Source organism: Aotus nancymaae, unplaced genomic scaffold, assembly GCF_030222135.1.
Source record: "Aotus nancymaae isolate 86718 unplaced genomic scaffold, 86718_ANA_hifiasm-v0.15.2.pri h1tg000018l, whole genome shotgun sequence".
NCBI lineage: Eukaryota > Metazoa > Chordata > Mammalia > Primates > Aotidae > Aotus > Aotus nancymaae.
The window spans coordinates 7,966,309-7,993,420 of NW_026988430.1; the positions used below are offsets into that span (position 1 = coordinate 7,966,309).

The following is a 27,112-nucleotide window of genomic DNA, read 5'->3' on the forward strand; positions in this document are numbered from 1 at the left end:
GCTCATCCTACCCAGAGCTGCTATCAGAGGAGCCTCTGCCCTGACCACTTATTTTAGTCAGAACAATCTTGCTGTAAGGAAGGGGTTCACCCTGCATGGCTACACCCTCCTGCTTCCGAGCTTCTCCTGTGGATGAGGGGCCAGGCGGGGTGGTGTCTGCAGCAGCAGCAGCATGGGGAGGAAAGAGAAAAGCTGTCTCTTACAGCTGACAGGAGAAATCACACTCCAATCAACCCCAAGGGCAGGAGAGTGTGTAGGAGGTGGGGGTGGGCAGTTGGTGTTTATTCAGTATCTGCATCTAACGCCAAGTCCTTACAGCCGTGCTTTAAAGTTCCTGGCAGTTTTGGACATGGTAAATAAAGGCCTTTTTGTGCTGGCCTGTGACCAGGCATGGGTCAATCCCCCCAATATCTTTAGAGAGCCACTAGAAGGGGCCCCACATACGTCTTACGCTGCTCAGCCAAGGAGTTTCCTCTCGTCTGGGCAAACATGTCAAAGCCATCACGGGGGTTACATTGCTGGAGTGAACTGAGGGTGCCACTGACGCTCTCTGTCCCCAAGTCTGTGGCAACAAAACAAATGGGTGGCAGATGAGAACAAAATGTGGATTGTAGATTTGATGGAGGGTCCCCAAATTAGGACACCAGCCAGGTGAGTTTAGGTTCCACCGGGGGAGGGGGGCTTTCCTTGGTACTCCCAGTGCACACATGCCGGAGGAGCCAGGGTGGGCCAGATAGGGGTCAGGACAGCCACTGCCCCCCAAACTACTAAAGGAGGGGAAAGAGTCCTAATGAAAGGGAGATTGCAGGGGTGACAAGGCAGGGACTGGCCCCAGTGCACCTGTAGATTTTCCATAATGCCCTTCTCGGATGGGCTCCTCATTAACTCAGTCACAATGTCATGGACCTGGGACATCTATTTATTCAGCAAATATTTCTGAGGCACCCAACATGCTCAGAGCTAGATCTCGAGTAGACCAAATTAAATCTGATATGGTTCTCGGCTTCAAGAAGTTCAGAGTAGGCAAGAGACAAGCCACAGCAGTGCTTGGCTTGAGATGTCAGGAAAGACTCAAAACCAACACGAGTGGGTCTGTAAAGATGAGTGGGAGGATGCTCGGGGAGAAGGGGAAAGGCACATACAAAGGCACAGGGTTTGGAGGCCAGAGCGTGTGAAGTGAAGTGAACAGTGCTCACAGGAAGAGATCTGTGGAGGAAGTGACTGGTAATACCCGAAATGCCAGGTAAAGGAGTGGGTGGGAAGACACTAGACTTTTTTTTTGTTTGAGACAGTCTCTCTGTGCCCAGCCTGGCATGCAGTGGCTCGATCTTGGCTCACTGCAACCACCAACTCCCTGGTTCAAGTGATTCTCCTGCCTCAGCCTCCCGAGTAGCTGGGACTATAGGCACGTGCCACCACTATCAGCTGATTTTTGTATTTTTCATAGAGACAGGGTTTCACCATGTTGACCAGGATGGTCTCAATCTCCTGACCCCATGATCCTCTCGCCTCCGCCTCCCTAAGTGCTCAGATTACAGGTACGAGCCACTGTGCCCAGCTTTTTTTTTTTTTAAGAGACAGAGTCTTACTCTCTTGGTGCAATTATGGCTCACTGTAGCCTTGACCTCCCAGGCTCAAGCGATCCCACCACCTCGGCCTCTCAAGTAGCTAGGACTATGGTGTGCACCACCATGCCCAGCCGTTTCAAAATTATTTTGTACAGACAAGGTCTCATTCATTATGTTGCCCAGGCTGGTCTCAAACACCTGGCCTCAAGTGATCTTCCCACCTCGGCCTCCCAAAGTGATGGGATTGCAGGTGTGAACCACCACCCCAGTGAACACTACACCTTTTTTTTTTTTGAGACAGGGTCTCACTCTGGATGCCTAGGCTGGAGTGCAGCAAGGCACTCAGCTCACTGCAACTTGACCTCCTGGGCTCAGGAGATTTTTCTACCACAGTCTCCTAAGTAGCTGGGACTATAGGTGTGTGCCACCACTCCCAGCTAATTTTTTGTATTTTTAGTAGAGACAAGGTTTTGCTATGTTGCTCAGGCTGGTCTTGAACTCCTGGACTCAAGCAATCCACCCGTCTTGGTTTCCCAGAGTGCTGGGATTACAGACGTGAGCCACAATGCCTGGCCTACTAGATGTTTTTTTAAGAAGGGAGGTAGCAGAATCCAATTTGAATTTTAAGTATTAAATCTGGCAGTCATATATGCTGGACTGACTGAAGGCAGAGACATCTGTTCCAATACAGAAATAGTGGCTACAAATATATGAAATATTGAGAAGCTAGAATTACAGCAACTGATAGCCACTAGAAGTTTAGCTCAAGTTAAATGAAAGGAAGGCAGACAGATAAATGTTTTAAAAAATGAAACCAAAAAGCAAGACAGAAGAATTTTGAGGGCCATGCTTATTAATGATTTCAATGTTATAATTTCATTTATTATAAATTGGTGTCATCCATTACAACTAATGTGCTAGGGTCACATACACACTTTGAATGTACAAACTAAATGAACTGTGGAAAGTGGTGAGGTTCTTTTAAGTTCCAGACAATGGACTGCTTTAGGCTGATAGACAGTTCAAGGAGAGCAATATGTCAGTGCTGCTACCTCCTGTTTCCAAGCCTTCTGCAGATATCGCCAATCAATCACAGACTTCTAAGTCCTGATATGGCTTCAGCATCCTCCTCAAACCCGTGTTCCAAGAAGCCAATGAGCTGAAACCTATCTGCCCTCCTTGACCAAGTTAATATTGATTTTTTTTTTAGATGGAGTCATCGCCCAGGCTGGAGTGCAATGGTGTGATCTCAGTTCACTGCAACCCCTGCCTCCCGGGTTTAGGCAATTCTCTTGCTTCAGCCTCCTGAGTAGTTGAGACTACAGGCGCCCGCCACCATGTCTGGCTAATTTTTTTTGTATTCTTAGTAAAGACAGGGTTTCGCCATGTTGGCTAGAATGGTCTCAAACTCCTGACCTCAAGTGATCCACCCACCTTGGCCTCCCAAAGTTCTGGGATTATGCCCCCGGCCTTGACCTAATTAATATTGAAAAGGAAATCACTTCAATCACAGGGAATGTTCTATATAAAATATGGCAGTAGGCCAGGCACAGTGGCTCACGCCTGTAATCCCAGCACTTTGGGAGGCCGAGGCGGGCGGATCACGAGGTCAAGAGATCAAGACCATCTTGGCCAACATGGTGAAACGCTCTCTCTACCAAAAAATACAAAAATTAGCTGGGCGTGGTGGCGCATGACTGTAGTCCCAGCTACTCAGGAGGTTGAGGCAGGAGAACTGCTTGAACCCAGGAGGCAGAGATTGCAGTGAGCTGAGATTGCACCACTGCACTCCAGCCTGGCGCCTGGCGACAGAGCAAGACACTGTCTCAAAAAAAAAAAAAAAGGCAGGTGCCCTTTCTTTACAAAGCAAATGACTTCCAATTCCTTGGAATTTCCCCTGTCCCTAGTGGTAGGTAGTAGGTAGGAAGGTCCTTTTGTCCCTGTGAGACACTCACCCAAGCCTGCAAGCTGGGAGGAGAGGGAAGATGGGGGTGCTGTGTTCCCCACCATCGGGCTCACCACGGCTGGAGACCCTGGCCCCAGGTCTATTAAGTTGTCTTCCGTCACTTCATTGAGTACCTGTCAGAATGTGAGATTGGCCATGAGCCCCAGAGCCCTGGAGTCAGGCTCTGAAGTAGAAGCTAGCAAGGCAACTGTGCAGGGTTCTGAGAGGAAAGGCATGAATGCTGCTCCAGTACTGAAGCAAGGCCGCTTTCCCCACCCGCCTTCAGGGTCCATGGTGGGCCTCGATGTCAGTGAGCCTTGCCCACTGCCTCCTCTCCCTCCCCACTAAAAGGAGGGGTTGCTGAGTGATTGTCCTGGAGCTGCAGACTTAGGGCTCCCTTGCCACCCTTCCATCAGGGGTGCCTACTAGCTCTGCCCCAGTATCCCATCAACCAAAGCTTGCTCTTCAATTTCCCAAATATTTCAACCCCAGTTAGAAAAACTGGAGGTCTCTCCAGCCTCCAAAATGTGGAGGGGCAGGTCTGGCCCCAGGAGATGGGAGAATTCTGAAGGAATACTTACTCCATTACTGGCATTTTGAACCGATCGGCCAGATCTGTATCGTTCGAACCTAATGGGTAAAGGGGAAGCAGAAGTAAGGAGAAAGGACGCCTGTGATCTGGCCCTCTGGAGTCCTCACTAGTCCTATGAAGAGCCCCTGGAACCAAGACCAGACAGTCCCACTTGGGGGCTAGGGAGTGAAACCATACATCAACTCTGCCATGGCTTCCTCTGTGTGGGGCTCCCCCTGAGGGGATCAGCCTCTCACCCAGCACCCTGAGTGGTCATCAGAAAGGGGTGGTGGCCCATCTCGAGGTCATTGTGAGTGTCCCCAGGCTCTCCTCACACACCCTGGGCTCAGAGAGCTCCCCTTGTCCCTGGAGGGAGGGTGGCTTAGCCACTTTACCTTGGAGCTCTCAAATGTACAATGCCAGGCAGTAGCTGCAGATTCCTATTTCATAGGGCTGTGTTGATGAGCAACTAGTGTTCCTAACATGCTCCCAACTCAACCTCTGGGGAAGGGGGGCGGGGCACGCATAGGGTGGGCACCAGGAGGAGGAATGCAGGCGCATGGCCCTGCTGTGGCGGTGGGGAGCGGGGAATGCTTGCCAGTAGCTGCTGTGAAGAGGCCTGGGCCAATCACTGAAGGGCTGCTAGGAGGGTAAAACGAGTCTCCTCTGCACCCAGTCAGGCAGTGCAGGGGAACTTGGCTTTGAGCAACTGTCGAAGGCCAGGTCATCCTTCTATCAGGTGGGGAACAGAAGAGTAGTTATGAAGTGTGTGTTGGGATGGGGCAGAATAGATTATGTTCCGTATCGTATTTTAAAACTCCAAATGCCACGGGCAGCGGTAACAAAGAGACTTTTTCCAGCTGGAGCCTTAGACACCCAGCTTTAGTGAGTTAAGCTGCTCCACATTTGTCTCCCAACTTGCTGGGGTCAGTGTCTGGTGACAAGGGATCCCCAGGAGGAATGATCTGGGCAGGCAGTGAGTGTCCACTTTGGTTTTAAGAAAGACTTGTGTGTATCTTCAAGGTTTTGTGTAAGGAAAAAAAAGAAGAAAAAAAAAGAAAAGGTAAGAAAGACTTGTGTGGTTTTTTCAACAGTGGTCTACAAGGAGAACAGGAATATTAATACATCTGAGACAATTTTAATCCTGGGGTACCTTTCCGACACTCATCTTCAATGAGCAATGAGTATCATCAAAGACACTCCAACCAGGACAGCACCTCCAGCCACCAGCCCCTCTGAATTCTTCGTAATGCTGGGACTGGGGACTCTTGGGTGAAAATGCCCACACTAGTTAGCTCCTGTTATGCTTTCTAGCAGGGCTTAAACAGGTTTAACACCAGCCCCTCTGAATTCTTCGTAATGCTGGGACTGGGGACTCTTGGGTGAAAATGCCCACACTAGTTAGCTCCTGTTATACTTTCTAGCAGGGCTTAAACAGGTTTAACAGGTTAAACCCAAGCCCATTTACCATGAAGAACTGAAACCACGTGGCAAGACAAAGGGGCCTAGGGCTGGGAGTCAAGTCCCCTGACATCTGTTCCTATTCTCCAACTGATGCACGGGGGGGTGCTGGGGACCCCCACATACTTACTGTAGAGGCTTCTTCACCTGTCAGACAGGCACAGAGCCACTGGTGTGTACTTCCATAGTCAAAAGCTGAGACAAGGCCCAAGACCATGACAACCACAACAAACCACCCTTTAGGGCCCCAAAGGGTAATGCAAATGCAAGCATCTGTCCCACTGACCCTAACTGATGCCAGATGCTTGTCCTCCTGATGAAGCCAGCAGTAGGCTGTGAGTCAGCTGGTGCGGCAGAGGGGACCACGACCTCAAGTCTGCAGGGGACTCAAGCCACCGTCCTGTCCTCTCAGGCCTCATCTCTAAGAGAAAAAGGTTGGTCCTCTCTGGTCCTGATGCTGAGTCCTTCATGAAAGGCCAGTGTGCGCCCATCAGGTGATGAGATGGGAACTGTGCTTACCATTATTCCTCCTATTTAAAACTAGGTCTAAGTAAGACATTTTGGACTTTGTCCTGAAGGAAGGCTTTGGAAATGAAAAAGAATTTGCAGATTTGTTACCTCAAACCCAAAAATGATGTGGCTGCAGAAAGAACTGAAATGAATGTGTGTGCGCTTCCCTAAGCAGCAGCTTTCCGGCACTTACACCCGCCTGCTTCCCCTGAATGCTCTAGATAACACTGACATTTGCAGAGGGAAAAGCTTTTTTTTTCCTTTTTTTTTAAGATGGGAAAGAGGAAATCCTTTTTCTTAGTAGAGATTTTTCTTCCCCTTTAATCCTTTTCAAATTCAAAGGATCATCAAAGGAGCAGGTGCAGAAGCTCTGGGGCCCAGAGCCCCCAAAGTCCTACCCCTCCCTGGGGCTGGGGGTGGCGGGGCAGTGGGGACAGGCAGAGCAGCCTGAGGCTTACAAAGGGCAGAGCCTAATTCTGCACGTCAACTTCCTGCTGCTTCTGCTGCACGGTTCCCAGGAGGACAAGACGCATTTTCCCTGTCAGCCAGGAACAAATTAGCATCTCTGATGAGTATTTTCCAACTCTAATCTCTCTCTCTCTCTCTCCTTCTCTTTCCTTTGTTTATGAAAGAAATCCCTCTGTTATGGCAACAATCTTTTCAAGGGGGAAAAAAAAAAGAAATCCAGCTCCCACCTCTCATATCGAAGGAAAACATTGTTGAGGTCGTCATTCACATGCAGCAGCTCCTCCGTGACCTCCTCGTTGGACACGCGGGAGATGAGCTCCACGATGCGCTGCTGCATGGCCCGGCAGGTCCTGTTCAGCTCCTAGGGAACACACGCACCTCTGGGTAGCCTGCTGGGTGTGCTTTTTGTCACATTCTATTTCCTTTGAAAAAATTTGTACTGATTCTTAAAAGTCACAAAAGGAGTACATGCTTGTTCATAAAACCAGGCATGTGCCACATTCAAAGTAGAATTTCCGTCTTCACCACCTGCTCCTTCTTCCCAGAGGAAACAAGTACTTTTTCGGCCAATGCCCAGACAGACACACTGCTGTATGTATATAAGTACATGCTTATACAAGTCATTTAAAAATATTAAAATGTGATTGTTTGCAGCTTGCTTTTTCTCAACAAAATATTCCAGACACTGTTCCCCATTACTTGGTGCAGACTGGCTCATTCCTTCGTGTGTGTTTCATAATGTGTCTCGCCATTCTTCTATTGTTGGGCATTTAACTTGTGGTTCCTCTTTCTTTGGCCAACCCAAATAAGGCAGCAGTGAACACCTGTACACACACATGCACATGCACTTGGGCAACACTTCCATAGGATGAGTTCCTTAGAAAGGAAATTTCCAGATGAAAGGGTATGGTCCTTTATAACATTAATTGGTTATTACCAATGTAAAAGGCCCTCCAAAAAGATGACATCAGTTTACTTACACTCTCAGCAACAGCAGGAGTGTATTTTATGACTAGGTATATTTTATGATTAGTATATTTTGGTGGCTTGTCTGTTACTTTGCTGAGGTCTCAGAAGCCCAGGCAGCTCCCTGGCTAGCCAAAAGAGGACATTCACACACCCCAGTTGCCAGTGGAACCGTCTCTACCCTTAGAAGCAAAATCCCCCTGATGACAGAGCCTTGGCACTTTATGGCCTGACTTCCATGAGCCTTCCCTGTTCCAGAACAGCAGCAGCCTTACTGATGCTCTTGTTCAAACTTGCTATAGAGCTCCCTCAATACCCGCCAGACCCCTTGTCATCTCGATGCCAGACTGAGGATGCGACAGAGGAGGGAGCTGGCAACCCTGCCAGGCTGGCCCCCAAGCATCCCTGACTACAGGAACTGCCTGTGACCAAAGCTCCAAGTCCTAATGCACCATACAGGGTTAAAGCAGAGGGAGATACTATCCCCAGCAACCTGGGCACCGGAGGGTGCCAGTGAGTTAAGGGGATAAGACATGAAGGATAAGTCCCTCCTTCTCACACCTCAGCCTCCAAACAACTTCATTTTGAAACCGTTTCTGATAGAAGTAACTGATTTATTCACAAGAGACATGGCAATCTTTCTTTAGTTCCTCATATTGTCTCATAATCTGGCTAGCTTGGCTAGAGGGTCATTCTTTCTACCACATCATAAACTCTTGAGATGGGGTGTTGCCATTTAACCATCCAAGGATGCCCGCAAGCCCTGCACTGAGCCACACACAGTGAAAAAGCCCAGTAATCATCTGCTAAACGCATCACCGAGGTGGTCAGTCAAACCAAGTGGGGAATCAAAGGTATCCCTCCTGCAGGTCCCTGGTATCCTGCAACACAGCACTCACACAGGGGCTGGACTTCTTATCTGCCTTCCCCTCTAGACTGAAGCTCTTTGAGGACAGAGAAGGCGTTTCCCTGGTACATGGTTCATGACTGACACATGGGAGGCACTTCCCAAGTACTTCTGAGAGAATTAACTAACGACTCTAAAGTATTCTGAGCTGGACGCAGTGGCTCATGCCTGTAATCCCCGCACTTTGGGAGGCCGAAGCAGGTGGATCACTTGAAGTCAGGAGTTTGAGACCGGCCTGGCCAACATGGTGAAACCTCATCTCTACAAAAAAAATACAAAAATTATCTGGGCACAGTGGTGTGCACCTGTAATCCCAGCTACTCAGGAGGCTGAGGTGGGAGAATTGCTTGAACCTGGGAGGCGGAGGCTACAGTGAGCCAAGATCGCACCACTACACTCCAGCCTGGGCAACAGAGTGAGACCCTGTCTCCAAAAAATAAAAAATAAAAATAAAGTATTCTGAACTCTTGGTCCCCCCAAACCACCAGCTCAGTTATCCACATACGCTCAGTCTTCTCAGCACTCTTCACTCAGAGAACAGGGAATTCTCGTTGATTCAGGTTCTAATTTTCCCTCTCTAGGACTCATTCCAGGCTCCACTGAACCAGCAGTAAGCACTTAGAAACATACAGATAAGTGCTAGCATCAATAAGAAGAGGTGAATACTAGATCTTAATTCCAGAGGACACTAATATCCAGTAAAGAGAAAACTCTACCAAATGCCCACTGTCTTCCATTGTGAATGGCTCATGTCCCCAGGCCTGGCAGGACAGGGACACTCACGAAGCTGCCTGGGCCTCGGAGCCTGCCAGATCTGGTCTGGATTGCCAGGCAATAATGGCCACAGGCGCCAATGGCCACTCACAGGTCAAAACCCAGTCATCACCGGGACAATTACCATACACAGGAAAACCAACAATGCAGGGGAAACACCAATTACAGAATGAAGCGTGCTTAGGAGTGATGCTGAAAACCAAGCCAGGCCCCTAACATTAAAACAAACAAAAACGAAATAAAAATGTCCAAACTTATGAAAGAAACAATCACATTGGATCATGCGAAGGATTCCAACAGCCAGGACTGAAGTGAACAATGTAAAATAATCACAGTATTTCTAATAGATTGTTAAAACGCAGTGAGCATCTGTTCAGGGCTGACAGGGAGCACAGATTTAGGTTAACCAATAGACCATCTTCCCCTGCTTCCTAAAGGAAAAAAGGATACTTGGCCAACACTTGGGCAGCATATTTACCTCGCACATTGGAAGAAGCACCAGAGGGAGACCTGGCCAAAGAGTGCATGATGGAAAAGGGAGGCTGGGCAGTAGGACAGAGAAAAGAGGTCAAACTTCTGCCTCTCTGTGCTGCCATAGACTGTTCCGGGCCACTGTGCATGTCTCCTCCCCAGGGATGCGCACGTGCCAGCTCCCGAGGATGGAGCCAGGCACTGCTGAGCTCCTCCTTGCTCCAGCACTCCAGGTGTCTGTGGAAAATCTCTGATGAGCAAAAGGATCTCGAGGCCCAGCTCAGGACCTATCTCCTCCAGCAAACAGGCCCAGTTCAAGAAAGTGTGGCCTCTGTCTGGGGCTTGCGGCCTAGCAGCAAGCACTGGCTGCCCTTGGTTGGGGAGTGAGAAGGAAAAGAGTTTGTCACTTCCCATCCAAGCTGCAGGCCAATCACAAGGCACAGGACCTGCAAGCCAGGGGAGTGTGGGAGCATGCTGTGGAAACAGATCCAAGTTACCCTCCAGAAGACTGGGGCATCAGCACCTAAGGCCCACAGGTCATCTTCAAACACACCTCAGACTTTCCAGGATATAGGTGTCCTCAGGCACTTGCCACACTGCTCAAGGGCTCCTGAGAAGTTGACCCTCTGCCTGCAATGTCCCTTATTTCCTTTTCCATTGAACAAACTCCTAGTCATCCTTCAAGGTCTCAAGGTGTTTCCCCACCCCAGTATTTTGTCATAAAAATTTTCAAACATACAGAAAACTAGGAAGAATTTTACAGTGGACAGACACCATATGCTTACCACCTAGACTGTACCACGAACATTTTACAGTGGCAGCTTTAACACATAACTTCCCATTTATTCATCTTCCTGTCCGCATACAGTGTTTTCTGGGGATCCCCCTCCACCCCACCCTCAATACTCCCACAGCATTCAACACACTCTAGTCTGTCATCAGAGCCCCTCTAGGAAACCCTCCAGCAAGGGGTGACCAGCCCCCACCTGCACTCCACACAGCAGAAGCCCCAAAACAAACAGTAGGCCTCAAGGGTGGTTCACTGGATTCAGAGGAGAACCAAACCAGATTCCTCAGTAGACTACAGGAAATGTCTCAGAAAGATGGCTACAAATACTCCAAGTACCGGAGGCCTGAAAGAAGAGAGCAGGGGTTGATATCAGTCTCCCCAACAGAGCCCTAGTGTGGGGACCGAGCTGCAGGCAGCAAATAGCTGTGACTGGATACACTCTCCAAGTCTCCAGTCTTCTCCAGGACTGCTTCTCCCTGTGTAAAATAAGGGGGTTGCATTTGTGAGAAAGTACTTCTGCAGAGGGCCACTGACGTGCTGCAGTGGCCTCCATGGCACGGGGCTGAGGCAGCTGGGGCTGCTCTGCTTTTCTCAATTTTAAACACTGCCATTCACTGTAGAATTTTATTTGTGGAGGAAAACGTTCCATTATTGATTGATTGATTGATTGATTGAGATGGAATCTTGCTTTGTCGCCTAGGCTGGAGTGCATTGGTGTGATCTCAGCTCACTGCAATCTCCACCTCCCAGGTTCAAGCGATTCTCCTGCCTCAGCCTCCCAAGTAGTTGGGATTACAGGCACCCACCATCATGCCTAGCCAATTTTTGTATTTTTAGTAGAGACGGGGTTTTGCCATGTTGGCTAGACTAGTCTCGAACTCCTGACCTCAAGTGATCCACCTGCCTTGGCCTCCCAAAGTGCTGGGATTACAGGTGTAAGTCACTGTGCTTGGCCTCCATTACTTTAAAAAAAAAGTTTGGAAGGTGTTAGATGATTTCTGAGGCTCTAACATTGTGACCTTGGCTTGAAGGAAGAATGAGCCCCGAGGGGTTCATCAACAGTGATCTCATCAACAGTCAGCACCAGGAACATCTGCTCTGGCCTTGTGTTTGCTGTCTCTTTCCCCATAGCCTACCTACTGGGGTAGTGGGTTAGATAGCTCCCAACCCCACAGGCAGGGCCTCCATGCTCCAATCCTCAAGGAACATCCTGATGACTTTCCAAAGAGCTCCGCTGAAGACAGCCACAGAGACTATGGCCTGGGGCCTCCACAACGGAGATTTCCAGGGGTCTCTGCACAGAGAAAACTTTACCATCTCTTGGCTTCAGTCTTTTACAACTGTCTCAAAAAGGAAGAAAACTCTATGTGCAGTGGCTCACACCTGTAATCTCAGCACTTTGGGAGGCCAAGGCAGATGGATCACCTGAGGTCAGGAGTTCAAGACCAGCCTGGCCAACATGGTGAAACCTGCTTTTACAAAAATACAAAAATTAGCCAGACATGATAGCAGGTGCCTATAATCCCAGTTACTCGGGAGGCTGAGGCAGGAGAATCACTTGAACCTGGGAGGTGGAGGTTGCAGTGAACTGAGATCACGGCATTGTGCTCCAGCCTGGGTGACAAAGCGAGACTCCTTCTCAAAAAAGAAAAGAAAAGAAAAGAGATAGAAGGTGAGAGGAGGGCCAGATGTTAAGACTTTTGCTACCACAGTGCCAGTTGGCTCCCTGCATGGCCTCCGTGGTGTCATCACAGCCAGACCCTCAGCAGACTCATTTGGGAGATGTTCTCCTGCTTCTTCCACCTCCAAATCACTGAGTGATTCTCATTAGGCCTAAGACACCCGAGAGCCTACTGCTTCCTCAGGTCACCCTTTCCATGTGCAACAGCTAGGACAGGAGATTCCTAAATGTTGACAATGTCAGCTTTGCCCTTCTCCTATTTCTGGTCCTCAAAAGAGGGAAGAACAGCTGGTCACTTGCACAAAAGCCCTCCATCTGTCAGAACACCTTGGTAAATATCCTCTCTTTTCTACCTAATTAATCTCAATGCCTTTATCTTTTCTTCAAGGGACATTCTCATCCCTACCTCATACAACAGTCTTTTAATCATCTTTATGGGTTTCCTCTGAGCCCTCCACAAGTTTGAAGGAACATGGAATAAGGTCCTGAAGATCTGTTTTCTGTTGCTGCAAAGACAGGAGGGAGAAGTCTTTGTTGATGAGAAAGGGGAATAATGAAGCTAAACACATAGAATAGACTAGATTTCTCTAGAGAAAATGGCCTTGGCCGTTCTGCTTTTGTTGAAATGAGATGCAAGAAGCAAGAGGAGATACGCCATCTGCTACTTGGAGAAACGAGGAGGAGGCCTCTGTTCTTATCTGATGCTGATGAATGGCCACAGAAGAATATATATTTTTGGCATCATTGTATTAATTAAAAGTTATTCATTGAAGACAAAGCTCAAAAGGCTAAATTGGGAGAGACGGAGGGCACTGGTTGACAGAATCACAATCTTTAAAGATCCCAGAAAGCTGAACTCAGACTTTCTGCAGCTAAGGGCATGCACTTTAGCAGGGACTGATGCAGCATTTGAATTTTGGCCCAGGCCTAAGGGTCCTTGCATAGGATGATGAAGATAGGCTTAACTGCCACACTAGAAGGTGACATAGCAGGGTTTTCAGCTGATGAAAGCTCTCCATCTTACAATGTCTGCCTCCTGTGAAGAACTGCCTGTCCCTCTCCATGGTGGGCTGCCAACTGCCACATCTGTTCCATGTGGAGACTGGGCAGTGGGTGGGGCTTATGGCAATCTTCAAATGCTTAAGGATCTATCCATGTGAAAGAAGAATTAGCCTTGTTCTGTTGTCTAAGAAGACAGACCAGGATCAAAGTTACAGGGAGCCAGACTTCAGATCAATGTGTGAAAGGGTTTTCTAACAATAGTCATAAAAGCTAGGATTTGTGAGACCTTGCCTAAGCCCAGCCCTGTGCCAGGCACTGCCCAGGTGCAAGTGATTACTCCAACCTAGAGAGAAGAAGGGGGCCTAGAGAGGGCTGGTGACTTGCCTGGCATCACCCAGCTATCAGTGAGAGGACAAGGATGGGAAGGCATTAATTCATAGGCCTGTATAATTTGTAAGCCTGCTGTGCTGCTGCCTGAAGTCTAACCAAGATGTCCATTTGAAAGCAAGTGGGCTGCTGTGAACAGCCTGTCACTGGGGACGTGCAGAAAGACCCAGTAGACAAGATGCTGTGGAAGATATCTGAACACAGGTGTAGAGCTGGACCAGCTTCCTGGAATCTCTCTCCCAACTCAGAGAGTGGAGATTTTGACACATAGCTCAAGAGGAGGAGTTGCTGTGTTCACTCTGGGCACACTGCCTTGCTTCTCCTCAGGGGCTCCAGCTACGCTGACAGCACAGGGTGCTAGAGTGGCCTCAGCCTCTCCTCAAATACCAGCCACATACCATGAGCCCGCAGGCAAACAGCTCACACTGCCAAGTTTCCCTGCTGCTCTTGCTGCACTGTGGGAAGCTATACCCAAAAGTGCTTTGCGATGCGCAGGAGGCAACTGGGACACAACCTTCCCACAGTTATGATCATCCTGGGGCTGACACCACCAATTACCTCTCTTCCTATTCCCTCCACCTCCTACCCCAGCAATTTATACTTGAACTGGGAGCAGCTTCTATTGGTGGGAACATCTGGGTTGTTCGTTTCCATGGCCCAGCCAGCACTCTCAGCTCTGCACTTCTCTGCCCCAAGCACTCCGGCTGCCCTCCAGCTTGATGGAGGGTCTTGGGGACACATTCTGATCCCAGCACTTTCCAAACAGACGGTGGTATTTCTCCACATGGAAGGTTGGTGGTTCAGTGTGGCTCTGACCCTTGGGAGACCCTGCCTGCTGGCTTCTGACTGCCAGGGGAAGAAGGGAGGGAAGATGTCAGGGATGGCGGAGGCGTGCAGCCAACCAGCCAGGAGGGCTGTGTCTATTCACGATTGTTCACAGTGCTGCCCAGCTCCTGAATCTCCTATGCTAGAAGGACAGCCTCCCACTGGCACCCAGAGTCATTCTTTTTCTGTTTGATTTATAAGATAGCAGTGAGGGCTGGGAGGCTTGGAGTTGGAACAAAACAGAGGGAAAGAAAACGTCATGGGAAGCAACCTATTTTTGAAAACTGTGAGCTGATGCCGGGAGATTAGGTTCTGTTTGTCTTGGCTGATGGGTTTGTTTAAAAAAAAAAAAAAAAAAAACCCAAACCCCCTTCTCCCCACAACGCAAGAAGTATTCCTGCTGTCTGGGTCTGCTCTAGCTGTCTGGAAGCATCTTGGCTTTGTTTAACACACCCCCTGCTGCCAGGAGCGAGGCTCTATCCAGAGCAAATCCCCCGTGTCAGCAGGAATTCCGACGCTGACACAGCACAAAGCTGCCTCGAGAGGCCCTCTCAGTTTCTGGACTGACCTCGGAATCCTGTGCATCTGGGTAACGCCTGGCAGAACCTTCCTGCAGGCTGGGAATGGAGGCCAATGACAATGCATTCAAGAGAAGCCAGGTCCCCTGGAGTGTGGCACATATTCAGCTGGACCTGCTGAGCTGAGGCAAGCCTGGTCTGATGCAGGTGTGTCAGGAGTGAGGTCTGGGAACTAGGGAGAGGCCAGTCAGGGCTCCTCACTGGGGCTGGGCCAAGGGTACTTGTCTGGCTTCAAGAGCAGGCTGGTGTAGTTACACAGAGACAAGTTATTTCCCAGTCTGTTTCCTGCAAAAAGCCACAAGCTCCTCCAGAGCAGAGAACACAGCTCATGCACCTCTGTGCCCAAAGCACTGTGCTCTGTATTAGGCCTGGAACAGCTCTTCACCCACCCTCACCTCCATAAGAGCTAATGGCTTTGGAGTAGGAAGGGGGCACAATAAGCAGCAGCTTGGGGCCAGGACAGGGCCTTCACAGGTGGGAAGCATGTGCCAGCAGCAGGGGAGGAGGTGCAGTACTTGGGGACCAATACTGACAACTGAGGGCTGGACAAAAATGACAGTATCAGCAGCAGCAGCAGCAAGTGCATCATAAGACACTCATGCCAGGTCGCCAAGTCAGTCTGGCTCCTGACCTGCTCCCTCAAGCATCTTGCCTCCCGTTGAAAAGTGTGGGGGCCCTTGCAGTTCACAGCATCCTTTTTCCACCCTCCAGAAGGTCACTACTTCTCAGGGCAGTACCACTGACGTTTTCTGCAAATGCGAGGATCATCTGAGGCTGGGTGTGGTGGAGATCTGAGCACTGGCTCTGGACCTGGCTGCCCTGGAAAACAGGCCTGAGGTGGAGGCCTTGACCTTGGTCTCAGGGGTAGACTGCAGGCTGCCCGCTCCTGGACCCCTTTCTGCCATGCCCCCAGATCTGTGGAGTGTCCAGTGGCGGGGAGGCCAGTTTGCAATGGCAAACCACAATATTAGAAACACCCAGTCTGGGAGTCCTCAATGTTAGGGAAAGAAGAGGAGCATCACACTTCATCTGTCTCAGGACACCTTGGGGTGAGGTGCCACTAGAAAGGCTCCTATGCACAGTCGAGGTTGACTACGCCCTCCTGCAGACGTGATGCTGAGGGACCAAAATACAAAACAGTACAAGCCCAGCTACATTTAAAATAAACATACAAAAAGTCAGAAGGAAAATACATCAAAACACCTACAGTGGTTATTTATGGATGCTTCGGTCAAAGAAAGTTATTATTTTCTTCTCTGTACTTTCTTTTTCTTTCTGTGGGCATGTCTTCTACAACTGGCACTTTATAATCAGGAAAAAAACATTATTAAGGAAAATAAAAAAGAGAGACAGCGGCCCTGGCCTCTGCCTGTCCGTAGGCAACGTGAGTCTGAGTGTGCGCTCACACGGACTATCAACAACAGGGCCACTGGACCCGTCCCGCCTCGCCGCTGTGTCCCTGGGTGGGATCCTGCGACAGCGTACAGTGGTGGGGCTGCCACAGCAGGCCCCTGCTCCACGCTTAGGCCAAGTGTTTCTGCAAGATGACTCACCTGCAGCAGCTCCAGATCAGATGAATCCTCCTGTCCGGGGACCATTTCTGTTAACATCTCAGACATGACTTTTGTGTTTCCGCGAACGACGTCCAGTTCACTCCGCAGCCTGGCAATCTGGTGAGGGTCACGAGGAAGGAAAGGTCACTCAGAGTCAGCCTGCACCTGCAATATCAGAATCAGCTTGTTCCTAGGCTAATGACGATCCCTCTCACCGGGAGATCTGGGTCGATGCTGCAGAGGCCACCTTCTCATCTCCCTCCAGCCTGCCTGTCAGCTCTGAGAGAGCAGAATGGGCCCTGCCACCCAACAATCTGTTGTGGTGCCTCTCTGACTGCGACGCAAAAGCAGTACCATGTAGCGAAGAGCTCCGTGTCAGAGTGCACCAAGCTGGCTCTCTGTCTCCACTCTCCCACCACGGGAACTTGAGTAGAAGTTGAACCTCTCAGGGCCTCCATTCCTGCTCTTTAAAATCCAAGTTCAGGAGGGCAAGAGCCCTGAGATCCCTTCAGAGTTGAGATCCTATTCTACGAAGCTCTGAGTTACAGACTCTGCCCCAAGGAATTTTACATCTAAACACTACAATCCTCTGAGAGGCTGGGCAGTGTCAGCAGCACCTTTCTGCAGTGGTAAGAATGAAAGAGCAGAAGACCACAGGGGAGACACCTTCCACACCCACCTCCCTACTTGGTACCACAGCCCCTTGAAAAATACCCACGCTGCCCATCCATCAGTGCTTCCAAAGCCTGGACTCGGGCCAAGGCCTGAGGCTTCTCTCCAGCAACAGACGTCGTATACCTTCTCCCCTTGCCCCTTCACTCCCTCAACCCCCTTGAAGCATCTGCGGAGACCACAGGGTCCTTCCTTGCCCACAGTGAGGTATCATAGAAGAATCTGTATAGAAGTGCCTATTGGTCCCATCACTCAGTGACAAGAGACTAATTCACGCTGGACAGAAGTCAAGAACTGAACAGGACACTGGAGGGAGCCCTGGAAGACTCAGCAGCAACATCCAGAGCCGGACCTGAGCCTCTCTGAGCCTTAGTTTCCTCCCCTACAGAAAGGTGGCACTAACACCACACCTCACCAGGCTGCTGTGAGGTTCCCATGCAGGGCCCGGCATGCAGGTACGCTCTCTACACACACACGGCCCTTGTGCCTGCTCAAATGTCCAGAGAGAGGAGCTGTAATGTTGTTCTTCCTGCACTGTAACCCAGCCCAAGTGACAGCTCCTCTCCTCAGTGAAGCCTTTTCTGACTGTCCCCACCCGATCCTGAGGTAGAAGCGACCACTCCCACCTCCTCCTCCAGGGTCCCACTCGCTGTGCTCCCTTCCACTATTGCAGCTGTAGCAGCCTCTGCTGTAGGGGTGGGCTCTCTTAGCAGACCCTTAGCTCCTTAGGGCAGGAACTCAGCTGGGTTGAGCTTTATACCCTCAGCACAGAGACAGGGACAGGAGACTTCAATCAGTGGTCAATTAGGGAGATGGTCTGCGTCCTGAGAGGCTCTTGTCAGCCTCTGGCTCTGCCTGATGGATGATCCAGGGATTTTCTTCAAAGTCTTGGTAAAAGAGGTTTCTGGCTAGGAAGGCCCAAGAAGGTATGGTAGCCACCTCATGGGCTCTGAAGCCCTGGGTCCTCTTGGCCAGGCTGGGTGCTGAGCTGCCTATCACTGCTTGCATTCTGCTCCCCCAGGGGCAACAGGCCTCAGAGTTCCTGTGCTACCTGTGTCCAGAACCTCCAGATCCAGCATATTCTGGCTACTAAGAGGGCCTTCCCAAGCACCTCCCACACTGTGGGTCAGTGAAGAGGCTCAGGAACTGTCCAACTTCAAACATTTTCTGCCTTCCCTCAGAGCAGAAAGGGCAAAGTTCTGCCCATAGGAGCAGGCTAAGAGCCAGAGACCTTCCTCCCCACAGCACTTGGATGACTACCATAAGGACCTCTTCCATCTGCCTGTCAAGCCCATAGCTGCCTGGTGGGGTAACAGATCACTTGTTCTACTGATGGGAGACTGAGTTAAATGTCCTGATGGAAGCCTACAGTGAGCGGCAGAGTCGGGGCTCACATTAGGCTCTGGGGGCTTCAAGTTCACTCCTACTTTCACCATACTCCTAGCTCAGAGCTAGCAGGGAAGCGAGAGGAACGCAACACAGCACTGCCATCCCTACATACACAGCGCTTGACCCGTCTGCTTTAATGTGGTTCCATAGTCATGACATTGTCCCAAATAGTAAATAAGGATTATTAAATATAAACATTGGAGAGTTGTTTTTTTTCCCCAAGTCTGACCAATTCTCAAATTGTAACTAATTGAAATTCTATGGATTCTTCTAAAGAGCACTCCCCAATTCATCTAAAAAATCCAGTGTGGGGTTAAAACTGCATTAGCTTATCAGGAAGTAACCCAAGAAAGTAGGAGCGTTTGGGATAAAAGCAGTCTTCTTGTGCTTCAGGAGGGCCTCCCTGATCAGGTCACAGGCCTCTGATGGCTAACATTTTTTACAGGATAGATCGAAGCCTCTGTGTGAGACAAGCCCATCACAACTCCGCTGCACTTCTATGCTTTTGGACTCATTTTCTGCCATGGTTTCCTCCCAGATCTGGGCCCTACATATGCGCTTGCTCTCCAATCAAGCCACCTGCTGCTCCGAGAGAGCCCTGCGCCTCTGCACTTCTGCCTTGCAATGTCACTGCTGAGCATGTGGTCTCACCTGACAAAGTCCCACTCCTGTGTCAGGACCCTCTGCGTGTCAGATCCCTGGTGCCTCCCAGGCACCACTCAACCCTAGGCTCAAAACTCTGAGCCCTTGGTTCTGCTCCCCGCCAACAAGATTCAGGCCTGAACACACTCCATCATGATTGCCTCAGCATCTGTCTCCCCTGGAGACTAAGCCCTTCCATCTCTGTGTCCCCGACACCCAGCACAATGCCTGGCTTGGGAGGCCTTTGTAAGTGTCTCCTGGAAAGATGAATAAGAATAGTCAGCTGGCTTGCCTATGGCCCCAAAGTATGCAAGTACCTGTTCTGAATTGGCCGTGATGGAGCCAGTCACACTCAGAGCCGGGGCCTGCGGTGCGGAGTAGGCAGCAGGAGGTGGCGAGGAATAGGAACCGGCACTTGTCCTCTGCTGTGACTGGGACCTGGGCATGGTCGCGGCTGGATCCACTTCAGGGACGCTCTGGCACGACAACAACAAAGTCCTTTGTTTTGGGCTGCCTGCACAGCTGGGCCTGGTACCTACCCCACCCCGTGCAGCACTTCTCCAGAGCTGCCTGCAGAAGGCTCAAGGCTCTGCCCCACTGCTGCCTGGGTGAGGCTCATGGAGCCCCACTGAGCCCAGTTTCTCCATCTGGGAAGTAGGGCTGCCACTGGCTCCTCCCTCTACTTACCTCTCAAGGAGTGTGTGGCAGACAATGAAAGTAACTCCAGCCAGGCGTGGTGGCTCATGCCTGTAATCCCAGCACTTTGGGAGGCTGAGATGGGTGGATCACAACGTCAGGAGTTCAAGACCAGCCTGACAAAAATGGTGAAACTCTGTCTCTACTAAAAATATAAAAATCAGCATAGTGGCACATGCCTGTAATCCCAGCTACTCAGGAGGCTGAGGCAGGAGAATCACCAGAACCCAGGAGGCAGAAGTTGCAGTGAGCCGAGATCAGGCCACTGCACTCCAGCCTGGGCAACAGAGCGAAACTCCATCTCAAAAAAAAAAAAAGAAAGAAAGAAAGCAACTCCAAAAGGCAGCACCAAGAGTGCTCTGTGAGCCCTCTGGTAATGGTTCCCATTATTAAGACCACCTCAGGATGGAGTGAAGGGAGGGTGGTTATTCAGTTTTGCTAATCACAAATCTTTACTTGGTACCATAAGAACTACTTTTTCGGCCTTTACAAGTAGATTAATATAAATAGTAATTATGCAATTTACCAAATGTTTTCGTAATTATAGGAACAACAACACTGCTCTCTGTCATTATTAGAAGAGTGAAACAGGTTACGTTGATTTCACAAAGTACAGTGCATGGTCTGGAGGGATCATGATGAGAACAGGCTCTGGAAAGGGCAGTCCCTCATGCTTGCCCTTTGGGCATCTCAGATGACCTCTTGCATATTAAGCCGTGTTCCTACAAGAGACGTGCACAGGTGTGCTATTCTTCTCAGAGATGGGCAATGGGGGCAGGCAAGGTGACGTGTACTGGGATGAAGTGCCTCTCTCAGACCCTGGCGCTTTCCTGGCTCTCCCCCAGGCTAGGAGCAAAGCTGATTCCCAGCCAGTAGAGGGACTGGGTTCCATGCGAAGCCATGAGTGGCATGACCTACATGCTTTTAACCCTGATGTGCTGAGCTGCCCCCTCCATGGTGCTCGAAGCTGCCCCCTCCATGGTGCTCAAAGCTGTTGGCACTGCAAAAGCTTTGGTGGGATGCCCCTAAAGGGACCTTCCCAGGACTTTGATCCTAAGGCTGGTGGAATGCAAGGATGTCTGGATTGATGCTGAATGCTCATAGCTCAAAATAAATTTTAGATCCATTTGACTTGGTACAATTGAAAAAAACAGAAAGCTCCTTTTTGCCCCAACAGAGACATCAAGCTCTCTGTATGCTCTGAGGTGCTATGGTGCTCTGAGGGACAACAGGATTCCCACGCCAGATTCTAGGGGCCTCTGAAAAGCAGGTGCTAATGACCTTCACAGGACGGCCCCACCCAAGTAGCCATTTCCATGAAAACTCTGAACTGATCCCTCTATTATATTCTTCCACAGACACTGCTGCCACTTAATCACCAGTCAACCAGCTGTCTCACTCCTGCATGCCCCTTGTTATTAAAAAGGAATACCCCCGAGCTTTAAGAAAGCATGATGACAAGCTGAATAATTCAAAGGCAGCAGCAGGTTGGCTCACCCGTTCTGCAGTAGGTCTTTCTAGAAAGCACCAGCTGGAAGCTTACCCGCTGTGGTGTGTGTATGGGAGACAGAGCATCCAAGTCTGCCATGGGAAATTCAACCCCTTTCCTCTTCAGCTCCTCATATATGTGCACAACACCGGTGAGGTCAGGACTGCTTCGAAAGGCGTCAGCCCATGCCTGGGAGAATAGAAGGCCTGTTAGGAAGCATTTCTCAAGAGCTGCCGTGGTACCTGAAAATCCAAAGTGGCCCACGTCCTCTCTCTCAGACCAATGCTCTCCTACTTGCAAATGCAAATTGCACTGGCTCAACCCATTCTGTTCCTCTCCTCCTGCAACCACTGCCACGACACAGCTGGTGAAACCCTGGCTTTCAGTGGTGCTGCTGAGCGTGAACAAAAACACAAAACTTAATTTAGCATGTATTGCCTTGGAGAAGAGACCGAGAAATAACACCTATGCACTGTGGTGCATCCTAAAAAGCAGGCATTTCCCTAATGGCAAGGAAATCAATTGCTGGGGCTGTTTAGCTGCAGGGAGTGGAAGGTGCAGCCTTGTCCCCTCAGTAGGATGCCTGCCCTCTGTGCAGGAACACCTGTGCCCTGAGAGCTTCTACTGGTGGAGTTGGGAACTGGGGACAAATTGAGCAGAAAGGAAAGGAGAAATTGATGTGTGACATGAAATAAAGGCTAACTACAGGTTTCCTCAGATCAGAGACAACTAATGCCGAGCTTGTCTAGCCTAGCTCTGTTTAGTGCCGCTGTCAGTAGGGGAGATGACTGTGGCTCAAGGGAAGAAGAGCCCATTGGGAGCCAGACCCAGGCCAGACTGGGGAGCTCACCCCAAGGGGTTCCACTTCCAGTCCCAAGCTTCTTCCATGATGTCTTCTTCTTTCCATGATTCGAAAATGTCGGCACATGTGTGCCCAATCGAAAAATCCAATGAAAAACACAATCACTAGATTCCCTTCAGTAAAAACACACCACAGACACGAAAGAACAAAAATTCAAGTAGATTATCATTTCTGTTGACTCGTGAAACTTAAAATTTTTTTTAAAAAATCTGTTCTTTGGAAGTCTCAGACTGTATCAAAAAAAGAATATTCAAAGGGCTCCCTAGAAATGGCCCTTCCCATGCTGTCCATTCACCATACATACCCAGAGGAGGAGGCAGAGCCTTCTGTGCCCATGACTCTGTTGCCAAGTCTGTCATTGTCACAGCATTTAACTGCCTCTTCACTCCAGCAATGAGTTACAACCAATCCCAAGGCAGCCACAGAAACTCTATCTCTAACCAACAGACCCATTCGAAGTTAAAAGGTCAGTTTCCAAAAACCCTTCTTAATTATGACCAAGGCGTCTCACTTACGGAACAGTACTGTCAGCCTGGCTTTCCCTGACACACTTATTTAATTTGCATGCTCAGGGATTTAAAGCTACTGGATCAGGACGGCCCCTCTTGGCCAACACTTCCTTCTGGATTCTGAGGAGGGCCAAAGAAGGTGCCTCATAGAGCACTGTCTGGAAGGTCCAGCTGGGGAGTAGGTTGCCCCCAGGGAGTGCCTCCAGCCCCACCCCCACCAGCTGCCCTGGCTGCCTCCACCTGGTTCAAAATCCAGCTAAGTCCTGTGACTCCAACCTCAAAATGCCCTAGCATTTTAGTTTAGGGTATTGACTTTAGGGCTTAAAAACCAGTTTCACAGCCCAGTGTGGGAGGCTGAGGAAAAAACGCATGGCAGTTCTTCCTGGTGCCACTTCATGCCTCTGTACATGGAGTACAGACAGCTCCAGGGACTGCTTTCAATTCATCTAGCTCTCTACCCAAGCCAAACTGGAGATAACAGGAATGAAGATGAAGGAACCATGGCTGTTCTCTCCAGTTGGAGGATACTTCTTGGGGTCCCCTTTCTAAGGCACTCTGCTTCCATGTTCACGGAGACAGAGCGGAGGGTGAGGGAAATGCATACCCACGTCGGGCCAATGAGATACTCCTCCCTCCAGGAACTCAGCAGCACTAGGAGCTGGGTTGTCCTCACAGGGTAGGCAGAACTGTCCTCTCTAACTCCAGGGCCATGTGCCAGCCCAGGACTGGAAGCAGAGACAGCCTGTGTTCTCCAGAAGGAACAGCCAGTGTGCTCGGAGGTGCAGACGTACAGGAGAGGATTTGGAAGGCCTCCCTGATCTTTTCTGTCCTTTCCCAGGCCTGGGTGACCTGGACTTCTGGGAGGCCCTGTCCTGTCATGACAAATTTTCTCTTTGCCTAGGCAAGCTGGAGTTGGCATCTGTTATTTGCAATCAAGTAGTCTTGGCTAATGCACCCGCTTCCCACCTTCCACAATTCCAATCCCTGTCTGGGACCTCTGTGCAGACTGGGTGAGATGGCTGCTAACAGAGCAGATGTTCATGACAGCAATCTCTATTGACTAGGATTCTGATGCCAACAGAGGAAAAAACAGGGTGTGAGGGGCCTCTCAAGAAATGCAGCTCTGGGTGTCTCCCATTCATATATGAAAATGTAGACATGGGAGACACTTAATGCCATGTGTCCCTAGCATCTTCTTGGGACATGCTTCAATAATTAGGCTCCTGTCTCCCTCTACACCAGGCCAGACACCCCCTTTTTTGGTGGGGGGACGGTCTTGCTCTGTCACCTAGGCTGGAGTGCAATGGTGGTGAAATCTTGGCTCACCTCCGCCTCCCAGGCTCAAGCAATCCTCCCACTTTAGCTTCCAGAGTAGCTGGGACTATGGCCATGCGCCACCATGCCTGGCTAATTTTTGTATTTTTTGTAGAGATGAGGTTTTGCCATGTTGCCTAGGCTGGTCTTGAACTTCTGGACTCAAGGGATTTGCCAGCCTTGGCCTCCCAAAGTGCTGGGATTGCAGACATGAGCCAACTACACCTGGCCTAGACACCTTTTGAAGGCAGACACCAAGTCTCTCACCCTTGTCCAGAGAAGACAGTCAGTCAACATTTGTCAGGTTAAACTGAATTCAGTCCTCATGGTTACTAAGCATCCTTATTTTCCTACTTCAGAGAACAGAGGAAAGATGGCCACTTAGCCTGTCAACAGACTGAAGTGGCAGTGATAAAGGAGGGGAGCTGGAAGGCTGACCCAGCTGAGGATGCTCCCTAGGGGAGATGTAGCAACCCTCGGGAGGTCTGGCCACTCTTGGAGTCCTTAACCTGAAGCCTGGGAGCAGCAGAGAGAGTGGGGCAGGCTGCCCTCCCCTAAAGCTGCCTTTTTAGAAAGCAAAGTGATGCAGCGGTGTGGGCACACTCTGAGGGCTATGCAGGAGCTAGCTGGTTAATGGCCAAGTGGCCAGCTCACGGGAAGCCTTCTTTTCCTGCCTGTAGCTACAAGATTAGGGCTTAGAAGACGCAGAGGAAGGTCTAATGAGGAAAAAAAAAAAACGAAAGAGATCAATTCAGATCTCCTTCATTTCTTTGGACTGTATGCAAAACCCTGACTAAAACCAGACACAAACAGAAACCATATCCTATTCATTTCTGTATCCCTCAAAGTTTTGGCAAAGCTTTGAATCATCAAATTTCATATCAATAAACCATTGCTGATTTAAATGATGGGCTCTGGGATGCCTTTGGATAGAAGGGAGCTTCGGTCAGCTCCTGCTGATGCCCCAGACCAGACTTCCTACTCCCAGCGACAGGGTCCCTAGGGAGTTGCTGTCTACACAGAGTCTGGCCACAGCTCAGCTACCAGACTCTGATGCCTTCAAAGAACACAACACCTCCAGCTTCTCCTGCCCCCACTCCCATCCCCACCCCCATCAGCTCACTTTCTTCAGTGGAAAGAAAAACCTTCAGTGGAAAGAGTATTTTTAGACGATTGCTGGGGCATGGAGGGGGGGGCCGGGGAAGCATGACCACACTGAGGTGACTCTGCCAGGATGACACCATTTCTGCTCCTGAAAACAATTTCAAGAGAAAGGCTCAGGGATGATATAGAGCGGCAGCATCCTTTCTGTCTTCTCAGCAAATGGGATTTAATATGAACAAACAAAAAGGAATACAAGCCAAAAGACCAGCCAAGGCACGAAGTGAAAATGTAGGGGTGAAGCTGAAAGCTGCCGGAAGCAAGGCCTTTGGTACCCCTACAGGTACGAGTGAGTGTCAGCAAGCTACTAACCAGGCTGCGCCACTCTCAATGTGTCTTTCCTCCATCCTCCTAGGGAGACCGGCTCCATCCAGAAAGGCAGATCCTGTGGTGGGGGTAAGCCGACTGAGCCCTCGCACCTGTTGGGAAAAAGTCCCAGAACCACACGGCTGTGTCTGCCTTTTGGAGGGTTGAGGGGGATGGGGTGGCTACGGATGGCTGGAGGGCAGCCAGAAGACAGAAAGCCCCCATGCAGGAAGAGAAGGAGTGCAGCAGGGGAAGGAGGGGTAGGCATCAGCTGGATTCTCTTTGCAGTTGGCCAGGGTGCTAGTGATGGCAAATGTGCCACTGGGTAGGCCGACCATGCTTGCGATTGGCACTCTAAAAGGGAATCAGAGAGAAAGTGGGCTGGGGCAGGCAGATGAACATGGACAAGCTCTATCACCTGTTTCCCTATAGGCACAGGGGACTTTGGAAAAGCTAGTGTGGAGCCCAACCTCCCCTTTCCCCTCACCCTGGCTGCAGCTCTGCTTCTACCATCCTCAGGGCAACCAAAGGGGCAGTGGGCTCTGGCCAGCAGCTGGTAATCAGAGCCACAGGTTCTACCTCTGCCAGAAGCCCCAACCATGCCTCATAGGCAGGAGGGATTAGGGATGCACATCTGCGTGGCTCCTTTACCTTGAAAGCTTTTCAAGTGCTAACACATTCGATCTACTTTTTCAGAATGGAAAGGTTAAGGCTGACCCCCACTCCACCCCCCAGCCACAAGCAGACAAAAGCCAGTTTAAGTCCTTCCTGGCTGGGCCCTTGTCCTCTGCCATCTGCAAATCTTCATTTCCCCAGTTAAACTGCCGGCTCCCTAAGGGAAGCGTCAGGACTGACCCTGCCCCATTTCTCTGAAGAGGACCAAGAAGCATCCTGATACCACGATGGTGATGAGGAGTCTGTTACTGCCCTGGCACCCCACACTTAGCTGAACCTCCTCTCAGCCTACCTGCATTGATATGAGAGCTGCTACCTTCTCACAGGTTGGCAAGGCAGCCAGTGACCTGTCTCCTCCAACCCCACTCTTGTCTCATGGTGGGAGCAGCACTTTCTCTCCCAGGGGAATCGTCTGACTCTCTGGGGAAGCTTTAAGGTTTTTCTAAAGTATATTCACCATGCAAATAAAAGTACTTTCTTTCTCAAAGGGGTTAAAAAAAGGTTGACCCAATGCAATACTACTCCACGCTCTAATGAAGAAGACTGAAAACAGCGTGTGTGGGTGGGGACAAGAAGCAGCTAACCCTCTTGCATGCTGGTGGGCAAGAACACTGAAGAGCCCAGTGGAACCTACTCCCCACCATGCAGCAACCACACATCTCGGTAAGAGGTGGATACATGTGAAATGGCTAATATTTGACCATTTTTGACGAACAAAGATGGCACTTTCATATATTCAACATAACATCTTCCCAATAAAGAGGAATAAATGTGCTCAACAAAAGTCAAGTGCTAGATGCTCATAGCAGCATTTTCATAGTAGCCCCAAACTGCAAACACCAAATGCCCATCAACAGTGGGAGGGATAAACAAACAGCGGTGTGTTCACACAACAGGACTCGGCACAGCAATGGCAACGAAAGACCTAGAATCACAGGCA

General features: G+C 50.0%; 1 protein-coding gene across 3 annotated transcripts in view; it reads right to left on the reverse strand.

The window, feature by feature from the left end:
* TOM1L2 (target of myb1 like 2 membrane trafficking protein) overlaps nt 1-27,112 on the reverse strand; it is a 122,956-nt gene that overhangs the window by 15,392 nt on the left and 80,452 nt on the right. For all 3 annotated transcript variants that reach the window (XM_012436978.3, XM_012436977.2, XM_012436976.3), the window contains exons 5-11: nt 21,400-21,534; nt 19,478-19,636; nt 16,458-16,574; nt 6,751-6,884; nt 4,095-4,143; nt 3,524-3,647; nt 445-562 (exon numbers count right to left, since the gene is read on the reverse strand). In XM_012436978.3, the coding sequence (XP_012292401.1) occupies nt 445-562; nt 3,524-3,647; nt 4,095-4,143; nt 6,751-6,884; nt 16,458-16,574; nt 19,478-19,636; nt 21,400-21,534 (836 nt within the window). The remainder of the gene's footprint in view (nt 1-444; nt 563-3,523; nt 3,648-4,094; nt 4,144-6,750; nt 6,885-16,457; nt 16,575-19,477; nt 19,637-21,399; nt 21,535-27,112) is intronic.